The sequence below is a fragment of the Bubalus kerabau genome, chromosome 6 (genome assembly GCF_029407905.1).
Source record: "Bubalus kerabau isolate K-KA32 ecotype Philippines breed swamp buffalo chromosome 6, PCC_UOA_SB_1v2, whole genome shotgun sequence".
Classification (NCBI taxonomy): Eukaryota; Metazoa; Chordata; class Mammalia; order Artiodactyla; family Bovidae; genus Bubalus; species Bubalus kerabau.
The window spans coordinates 22,587,940-22,598,575 of NC_073629.1; the positions used below are offsets into that span (position 1 = coordinate 22,587,940).

A 10,636-nucleotide genomic window follows, 5' to 3' on the forward strand; every position below is an offset into this window, starting at 1 on the left:
TGCTTTTAAATCAATTTGTCTTTATTAGTCACACAAGAATCTACATCCAGTTGAAGAGAAGTATTACTTATTTGTAAGATATATTAGAGATAATACTTACACAGATTTCTTATGTAACTGCATGGCCTTACAGAGGTTCAAATTCCTTGGATTATGAATCACTCATATAGACTGAAGTTTAGATGTGTGTCCAGAAGAATATTCATGCATGGAAATTTATAGGCTTATTTGAAATCAGTGGAATTAATACACTTTGAAAGTCAAGACATAAGTGTTTCAAATTTCTGTTTAACTGTCTTGAAATGAGCAGAATAAATAAATTCTTTAGAAGTGGGACCCCTGACTTACTGTTGGGTTTGTTTATTCTGCTTAGTTCAAGTCAGAGTTAGTAGTCTAATGCTCTTGAATGTCTTGATAAACTTGGCCAGTAATCATGTGTCCTTTCTGCAGACTTTTTTTTTATGTAGGCTATAATTAGCACAGCACAATGGATAAAAACTTTTTATATAGTTGGATATGGCTTCTTTGTGAGACTTCCAGCAATTGTATAATATGGAGCAGTTTCAGAAGAGTCTTTGAATAGTAAAAAAGTAAAAGACATCTCCACTCATGTAAACTTAAAATACAGTAAAAAGAACAGCACTAGTACATAAAACAGGTCGATAAAGATTAAAGTGAGTGTACTATAGTGGAGAAAGCTTTGGAGACTTTAGTCAGAATTCCAGTGGTTCTGGGTTTAAAATCCAGAATCTCATTTGATTCTCAGAGGAATCCTATGGAAACAGAAGATAAAGTAGGAAATATGCCATATTACAGATAAGTAGATAGAAATAGTATCTCAAAACTTCATTTGCCCAAGGACACGTAGACATGTAGCCTGTATGTTGCAGAGTCAGAATTTGAATTAAGGCTTTTGACTTCATGCCTAGTCTTTTTACCTCCATAAGACAAAATCCAAAATCCTTAGTTTGGGGTTCAGTGCTATCACTAATAAAGGTCTTAACCCATCTGTTTTCAGCCTTTCTCCCTCTGTTCCTATAAACTTTAGCTCCCACATTTTGCAGGTCCTGGCCAAGGATCACAGGTAAGGTGTCTGTTTCCCTTTGATGGTTTGCCATTTAGCCCTGGTTGAATTGTGTTCCCACCTCTTTATTCATATAGTTCTCCTATCAGGAATATCCTGCCCCCACCTCTCTGCTTAACTATGATAAGAGATTATCTGTCCAAAGAGAGACAAAAGGATCTGTGAACTTAGGGAGAAAAGAAAAGGCTGCAAATACTGCTTTGATGTTTATTTAAAAAGAGAGAAATGATCAGAGAGGTTGACAAGTATTTCATTGAAGCTGGACAGTTAGGATCTGTGGTGCACCTGGTCTACACAAATAAACCTTCCTCTTCGTCCAGTACCACTACGTGGATGCTGTTCAACACCAAGGTGTCTTTGTTTCCTCATTTTCTGCCAAGTCAGTTACTGGGTCTGGCGTTCTTCTCCTATCCTAACTATGTTTGCTTGTTTCATCTACTTTCCCTTAACCATGTCAAATAAAATGTCTTCCAAAAACATTGGTGTTCTCATTTTGTTTGACTTGCTTCTTTATTTGACTTTGTTCGGAGGACATAGAGGAAAAGTTCTTCCAGGTTACAAAAACACAACACACTTAGCCAGTATTTAAATGAGAACTGTATACCAACTGCTTTTGTGAGAACTGCACTGTTTACTGGTGACTGAGGTAGGAAAAAAGTTAGGTTTGTTCTGGCAGTGAGGAGGGGAGGTGAAGGAATACATTTACTTGCCCATCTTATATTTCCCATATTCTTGGCATATTTAGCGTCTCTTCACCTGTTCCCTGTTATTTCCTTCTCTGTATACTGTGATGTGAAAGATACCAAGCTAAAGAAAGTCAGTTTTCTCTTGCTGTAGCTTTTTAAAAAATTTCTTCTGGCACAAAGCTTACAAAGCTGTAGAAGGAAAAAGGAAGGTTTGTATTATGCTACAAACTTAAGAATAGCAACAAAATACCTGATGTACTTCATGCTGGGATGTGTGTTTGATAGACCCTTATGACTGGAGGGAATGGACAAGGAAAGGAGGGAAGAAAGTCTTACATGTGTTTTGTCTTACTGCTTAAAGTTGTAATTGTGATCTTATGACATCTGCATGATCCTCATGGAAATGGGGAAGAAGCCTACCTTTGATCTCTCCTGGCTGGAAAGTAGGACAATCAAAGAAGGAATAGACGCCATTCAATTTCAAGGTAGGTTTTCCATGTATAGCAATGAATGCCTGGCATAATGAAACGACAGAGACACTTACTGAAATTAGCTTCATGAACTGAGGGAGGCATAGAGATCCAGGAAAGTTCCCTCATTTTTGTCACATGTATGCATAGTAACTTGACCTATGTCATTTCTCTGGGTCTGAGAAAATGTGTGTTTTTGTTTTACTGAACACTACCATATCCATAATTCTGCTGAGTCTTGAGTTGGGAGAGAGGGATGAAAGGAATGAACTATCAAAGTTCATTTTCTTCACCTGACTAGAAAAAGGAAAAGAGCTTAGAGATTTTTTTTCCTCTAGCATAACTTGGGAGTCATAAATGGTAGTAGGTTGTATGGCTAAAATAAATTTCCTCTTTAAAGTTTTTAATCTGTATGAATAATTAAAATTAACTTTGTCAATAAAATAGCCATCTGAGAGGATTTGGATTCAATAAAGAATTATATCTGAAGGGTCAGACTGCTTGATATTCACCAGTTTCCTCCTGAAAGCTGGCATAGGCTTACGTTTGGCAGATGCTTGCCAAGGAACACAGATTAGGTCTTTGTTTTCTTTTGATAGTTTAGGTTAAGGGCTGAAGTAAGAGTGTTAAGTAGTCCTGTTTCTGGAAATGGGAGGAGGCAGTCTCAGAATGGGGAGAGTGGTGATGGAGTTGAGAGAAAAGTTGCTTAGCATGTAGTAGGTGATCACTGAGAGCACAGATTTTAGAGTGAGATGGTCCTGTATTAATTCCTGTGCACTGGGGCAACTTTTAACCTCTTTATACCTGTTTGCTGGTGAGTAATCAGGGAATATTTACCTGGAAGGGTTGTGAGGTTAGAAGCACCTTATAAAGCCTAGCCCATCATACAAATTCTTTAAACAAATATATTAAGAGCCTGCTATGTGCCTGATACTGTTTTTTTGTTGGGGTAAAAAAGACAAAGTCCTTACCATATTAATAGAGCTTGCATTCTGGTGGCACTTGGAAAGTATTACTTACTGATTTGAGGAAGGCTTCAATAGGCTTGAAATTAAGGATGTCAAGGAGAGGCAAAAAGCTGTATCAGTTACCGACTATACAGACATGAAATGGTAAATCATTGCAAATTCCAGTGTCTTTTTTTATCTAATAGGGAAAACTGATTCACATTGATGCTCAGGGGACTCAACTACAAGTGTTTTATGTACTCAGACTGGCCATCATCCTTTGCTAAAGAGCTGCATTGTTTAAAACCCACCTCCAGACCAAGTCTGTTTCTTGCCTTTCTCATCTTCACACTGTAGCCAAACATCTGTTGCCTTAACTTATAGCCTTTTGTTCATCCAGTAAGTTGGGGGTGTTTGCTTGCCTCTCCCACAGGCTTTCTCTCCTCATAGGTGTGACCTGCCCAATGGAAAGTCTGATTCATCTACCTCCCCTAGTTAGTATGAAGTCACTAGTCCATTTGGACCAGTTCTGCCCTCATACTGATGTTATGTTTTCTTGTGGACAGCCAGGGCCTGGGGAGCATTTCACTGTCCCATTCTGGGCTTCCTTTCCACTCCTGGAGAGGCATCAAGATGTTACAGGTATAGGACCCTCATTTCTTGTGGCGCTTAAGGCTCTTCTGAACATACCTTGAAGGGTCACCAGGCTGGTGAACAGCATCATCCAGACTTTTCTTTCAGGAAGCCTGAGCTGAGAACACATTTACTGTGGCCAAACTCAGGGTGTCCTCTGTGTTTCAGTACCATTACTGCAGTCCAGAAGAGAATCAGTGGATCAGGAGAAAGTTTTGAAAATTAATACCTCCTTTTGCATAATCTCAGGACATCTTTTTCATGATCTCCAAGGATACCTCAGTATAATTAGTTGCCCACATAAGTATTTTTTAACATTTGTGGGTGGTGGTGATGACGTACTTAAGCAACAGTACATAAATATAGAATCTATGTGTGTCACAGTGGGGATGCAAATCGGCCTACCTTGAAGGAACTCTAAAGGCCAGAGAAACAGCTAAAATAGCTTAGTTACCTTAGATTTGAGTGTCCCCAAATCTCATTTCAAAACCATCTTCTGGAGTGAATCAAGCAGTTTAGTCTAAGTTAAAATCTTGGGTTTTGTAATAGATCTGGATTTTTATTTACCACTATTTACTAGCTGAGTGAACTTACACAGATTACCTTTGAGCTTGACCTGTCACATGACAAGAATACTGCCTACCTCAAAAGGCCATGAAGATTAAATGAAATAATATATCACTTAGCACAATGCCTGGCACACAGTAAACACTCAGTAAATGGTAGACATTGTTTATTGGTATTATCTGTTACCTCTTTAGCCTTATTTCACCTTCCAAAAAACCTTATTTCCACATTTGGTGAGCATCCATATTTACTGACTATAGTACTTAAGTATGCTGAGAGGATGAGAAAGCTTTCTATCTTGAGGAGAACTGTCACAAGTATTAATAGAAATATTTAAGGGGTATTAGGAGAACACAAATACTGGATTATAAAGACAGTGGCTTCCTTATACTCCCATTCTGTTCTCCAAGGCTTAGCACTGTGCCTGGGATATGTAATCAGTCTGTTCAGATGAATAAAAGATGAGTTTCCATTAGGGAGATTAACCAGAACAGTATTCACATAAGTAGTAGAATGAAATTTCATAGAGCACCTCCAGGGCCAGGCTAAACTAATTCACTGCCGCATGACAGTGAAAAGCCATCAAAACTCTGAATGGTGTGTAGTTTGTACAGATTTGCATTTTAGATGTCTGGTGGCAGTATGGATTAGAGGTGGAGATCGTATTTAGGGATGTTGGACCATTTATTAGGCAGTAGCTCGGTGCAGGGCCCTGAGGTAGGTGTGGGATGTTAAATATTGAAAAAGACATGGGCAGATTTGAGATCTGGGGTTTACTACTTAGGAGACTATACTGTGAGATGTGGAAGACCTGGAAAACACCTTTGGAAAGAAAGGAATGAATATGGGAAAGAACTAGTAGTACTTACTGACCAGATAGGGGAAGAGGAAAAAGGAGGAACCAAGGTTATGACTGTGAATCATGGACAAAAATATGGTCTCAGGTTTGATTTTGAGTGAGGAAATGGTAGGGCATTCAAGAACAAGGAGTCAGTTGTCAGGGTATATTTTTTAGTTGAAACTTAGAAAAGAGGTTAGAGTTGATTTGTGGGTCAGTTGCAAGGGGTTGCAGGTTTAAATCGAGGGTGGGTGAGAGTTGGGAGAGATAGTAGAAAAGATTGAAGGAGTGGGGAATGAGCCTTGAATGAATTTTCATGTTTGAGAGGCGAGAGGAGGAAACAGGCAGAGGAAAGAAAAGAACAGCCATAAAGGTAGAAAAACCAGAAAGCAGTCACAGAAGCCAATAGAGATGCAAGTTTGATAAGGGAGAGAATGAAAGTGCTGAATGTTAAGCTAGTTAGGTCAGATGGGAAGACACCAGAAAGCTAGGAGGAAAACAAATTCCCTTAGGCTGAAGTAGAAAATTTGGATTAACTAGTAACTGTAGGAGATGATGAAAATATTTGTTAAAAGGCTCTGGGATAGGTTTTTATTTGGGGGTGAAGTGCTAGTCAACTAGTCATGTCTGACTCTTTGTGACCCCATGGACTGTAGCCCACCAGGCTCCTCTGCCCATGGAATTCTCCAGGCAAGGATACTGAAATGGGTTGCCATTCCCTTCTCCAGGGGATCTTTCCGACCCAGGGATCAAACCCAGGTCTCCTGCATTGTAAGTAGATTCTATTTGGGGGTGGGTAGGTGTACTTTAGATCTATTTTTCTTAAAGTCAAAAAGATAGTATGTGAAAGTTCATAAAAAATAATAGTGTCCTTTTATCCATTATCAACTCTTTGAGGTGTTTTACCATATTCCTACACAAAGCCCTAAGACTTCCACTTCTTGATGATAAGGTTTAGACATTGTCTACTGACTTTGTGTTATAGAAAATGAGGGTATAGTTCTTTTAAACCTCTACCCTTCTCTGCATCTTTCAAAAATCATTATATTACAAATTTTAGTTTATTTTTACATAATTTGAATTCTGTAAATGTTACTTATTACAGAGCCAAATTGTGAGCTACCATTGTGCTTCCTTTTGTGAAATTTAGTGTTTTCCTTGGAGATGATGGTCATCTTAAATAGGCAAAGTTTTCCGTATCCATATCTTTAATCCTTTATCAGATCTGTCATAGACCTTCAGAAAGATGATCTGTCAATTCCATTTCACCCTCTAGAGATCTTTCCAAGCCCTCTATCATTTGCTTTCTTCACGACCAATTACGCTTTTGGGCCCTTTTTCATTCTAGAATTTCTTTATCCCCTTCCCCCTATTAGTTTTCTCATTTCCTGAATCTCATTTGATCTGCTGTACTGATTCACCTTCTTGGTTTACTGAAGCACTTTTTTTTTTTTTTTTTTTTTTTTTGAGTCATTGTGTGTCAAACTGTCTTCATTCTTTCCTCGTGTTTAACTGGTAGTTTGGTTGGGTATAGAATTCTAGCTAGAACATAGTTTAGTTTTGAAGACTTGCTCCCTTGTCTGGGAATAGGAGGAAGTCATATATAAAGTTGAAGTTGGAGTGACCATATTTAGGCTGTGCTAAAGCCTGGTGACTCAGAGGTAAAGAATCTGCCTGTAGTGCAAAAGACAGGAGTTCCATCCCTGGGTTGGGAAGATCCCCTGGAGGAGGGCCTGGCAAACCACTCCAGTACTCTTGCTGGGAAAAATCTATGAACAGAGGATCCTGGCTGACTATGATCCACGGGGCCGTGAAGAGTAGGACACGACTGAAACAACTGAGCACATGCACACAAAGCAGTGACAAAGCAGGGGAACATATACGAAGGAAATGTGCAGAGATGAGAGGGCTTCCTACCCCAGAGAGATTGAGACAGTAACTGGGGTTCTGTTGGTTTTCTGGTTTCTGATTCCAGAACTCACGGGGGCTTACTGTACTTATTATTATTCCCTGCCCCCCAAATCTATGACAATTTGAGTGGGTTTCTCTTTCTTTTTTTTTAATAGATTTTTTTTTTTTTCTAATGACAGTTCTTAAGATTTACTCTTTTAAAAAAAAATTTTTTTTTTTCGTTGTGCTGGGTCTTCGTTGCTGCTAGGCTTTCCCTAACTGTGGTGAGCGGGGCTACTGTTGATTGCGGTGCACAGGCTTCTCATTGTGGTGGCTTCTCGTTGCAAAGCACAGGCTCCAGGCACACCAGCTTCAGTAGTTGCAGCACACAGGCTCAGTAGTTGCAGCTTGCAGGCTCTAGATTGTGGGCTCAGTAGTTGATGCATGTGGACTTAGTTGCTCTGCAGCATGTAGGATCTGCCTGGACCAAGGATCAAACCCATGTCACCTGCATTGGCAGGTGGATTCCTAGCCACTGTGCCGCTAGGCAACTCCAGGTTTCTATTTCTTATGACTAAATGCTCTTCAAGACACCTATCCATTTATAAACTAAAGACAAAATGAGATACCTTTGTATCCATGCTTTGAGGAAAGGCAGCATTTGCCAATGGGAGTGATGGCAAAGGATCTAAGTAATGGGAAGGACTCTTTTTCCAAGGTTACTGCCTATCCAGGAACTGAAATAACTACTGTCTCTATCTGTGACCCTGCTTACTATCTCACCTGGTAGCATTGGGATGATATCAGAAGCTCAGCTATGACTCATAGACAAAAATGGCCCTGAAGGTGGATATCCAGCTTCTGGTTTCTGGCACAACATTGGTAGGTCTCCCTGTCCAATGGAATGGCTTGGTTTATGGTGAGCACCAACTGAGATGATATTTCACTGATACCATCTCTCTCAGGATCCTATTTAAGTCTCAGTTGCTTTAAGCTTGTCTCAAGGGAACAATCTCAAAACTTGTCCTTGCACAAAAAAACATGGTTCCCGCCTCATTTTCTTCTTTCTTAAGCCATACAGTTGCTTTCCCTCCTGGGAAGTTGAGCTGAGGGTGTGCATTCATTCTGGAATAGGAAGGAAAGTGTTAGCCATGGAAGACAGGTATATACATGGTTAACTAAATCCACTCACATAAAAATGTTGAGGCAGAGATGGGGCTGCTCCATAGACACTGAATACCACCCTGTTAGAAGAGTAACCTACAGACTATACCTGTATCTGAGGGAGGTCTGCAATCCCAGTTCTTCATTAATTCTGAAGTGGTTTATATTTTATTTCTATTCTTCAACTGGAACTTCTATAGGCCCTTTAACTATTAAAAAGTTCTTTTGTATACATTTATGGTACAGTCCTAGAGACAGGCATTATTTTTCTCATTTTACAGATAAACTGAGGCACAGAGTGATTAAGTGGTTGCTACTATGCCAGAGCCTTTGACTGTGTGGATCACAATAAACTGTGGAAAATTCTGAAAGAGATGGGAATACCAGACCACCTGATCTGCCTCTTGAGAAATTTGTATGCAGGTCAGGAAGCAACAGTTAGAACTGGACATGGAAAAACAGACTGGTTCCAAATAGGAAAAGGAGTACATCAAGGCTGTATATTGTCACCCTGCTTATTTAACTTATATGCAGAGTACATCATGAGAAATGCTGGACTGGAAGAAGCACAAGCTGGAATCAAGATTGCCGGGAGAAATATCAATAACCACAGATATGCAGATGACACCACCACCCTTATGGCAGAAAGTGAAGAGGAACTCAAAAGCCTCTTGATGAAAGTGAAAGTGGAGAGTGAAGACGTTGGCTTAAAGCTCAACATTCAGAAAACGAAGATCATGGCATCAGGTCCCATCACTTCATGGGAAATAGATGGGGAAACAGTGGAAACAGTGTCAGACTTTATTTTTCTGGGCTCCAAAATCTGAAGATGGTGACTGCAGCCATGAAATTAAAAGACGCTTACTCCTTGGAAGGAAAGTTATGACCAACCTAGATAGCATATTCAAAAGCAGAGACATTACTTTGCCAACAAAGGTCCGTCTAGTCAAGGCTATGGTTTTTCCTGTGGTCATGTATGGATGTGAGAGTTGGATTGTGAAGAAGGCTGAGCGCCGAAGAATTGATGCTTTTGAACCATGGTGTTGGAGAGGACTCTTGCGAGTCCCTTGGACTGCAAGGAGATCCAACCAGTCCATTGTGAAGGAGATCAGCCCTGGAATTTCTTTGGAAGGAATGATGCTAAAGCTGAAACTCCAGTACTTTGGCCACCTCATGCAAAGAGCTGACTCATTGGAAAAGACTCTGATGCTGGGAGGGATTGGGGGCAGGAGGAGAAGGGGACCACAGAGGATGAGATGGCTGGATGGCATCACTGACTTGATGGATGCGAGTCTGAGTGAACTCCGGGAGTTGGTGATGGACAGGGAGGCCTGGTGTGCTGCTATTCATGGGGTCGCAGAGTCGGACACGACTGAGCAACTGAACTGAACTGAAAGTTGACAGATACTGGAGTATCTGGATATCAAACCTGGATTTTATAAATTTATAGTATATGAGAGCCTAAAGGCCAGATTACCAGGCTTTTTTGCAACATATAGTAGAGGCAGATGTCTGATGGGAAGGGCAATAGTATTAGTTCTTAAAAAAAAAAAAGAAAAATAAACTATATTTTTCACCCTTTCATTAGTGTCAGGAAAAATGGGGCCTTTTCTTCCCCACCATAAAAAAAAAAAAAAAAAATTATGGGTTCCATTCCTCATGAACCCAGGATTCTCCCTATTGACTGTCTCTGCTCTGGGGATCTTTGGATGGGCTGTGCTCACCACAAAGTTAGATGTCCACAATTGCCAGAAGAATGGGTAGGGCACAGCAGCCTCTCCATCTGCATCTTGCATGTTGTCAGCAGCCCCAGGAATAGCAGATGTTGGCTCTGCTGGTGTCCTTGGCTTCACTTTTCCTGAAAGCACAAGGGGATCTCCTACACAAGGCCTGACAGAGATCCTTGGTTAGTCTGATGGAGGTTTCCTAAACCCTACCTTGTACGTGCATTATTTTGTTAATGATGAATCTCTAGAAATGGCATTGCTGGTCAAAGGGTATATGCGTTTGCAATTTTGAGAAAGTTGCCATATTGTCCTCCACAGAGGTTGCACCAGCATACCTTTCCACCAGCAACATATGAAATGCTTCCTCATACCTATGCCAACAGCATAGTGATAATTTGAGAAGTGAAAAATGGTCTTCATACAGTTTTAACTTACAGTTACCGTTTCATGACCTAGGTTAAGCACATTTTTATATATTCAAGAGACATTTGTTTATCCCTTTCTGTGAAATTGCTCATCTTCTATAGGGTTGATGTTCTTGGTCCATCCATGTTGCTGTAAATGGCATTATTTCATCCTTTTCAATGCCTGAATAATATTCCATTGTGTATACATATGACATCTTCTTTA

General features: G+C 40.1%; 1 protein-coding gene across 1 annotated transcript; it reads right to left on the reverse strand.

The window, feature by feature from the left end:
• Nucleotides 1–1,951: 1,951 nt before the first annotated feature.
• CD160 (CD160 molecule) lies at nucleotides 1,952–8,239 on the reverse strand. The gene is given in 5 exon segments (XM_055587082.1): nucleotides 1,952–1,959; nucleotides 3,878–3,916; nucleotides 3,919–3,996; nucleotides 7,946–8,165; nucleotides 8,168–8,239. Coding segments are annotated over 5 exon segments (417 nt in total).
• Between the last annotated feature and the right edge of the window lie 2,397 nt (nucleotides 8,240–10,636).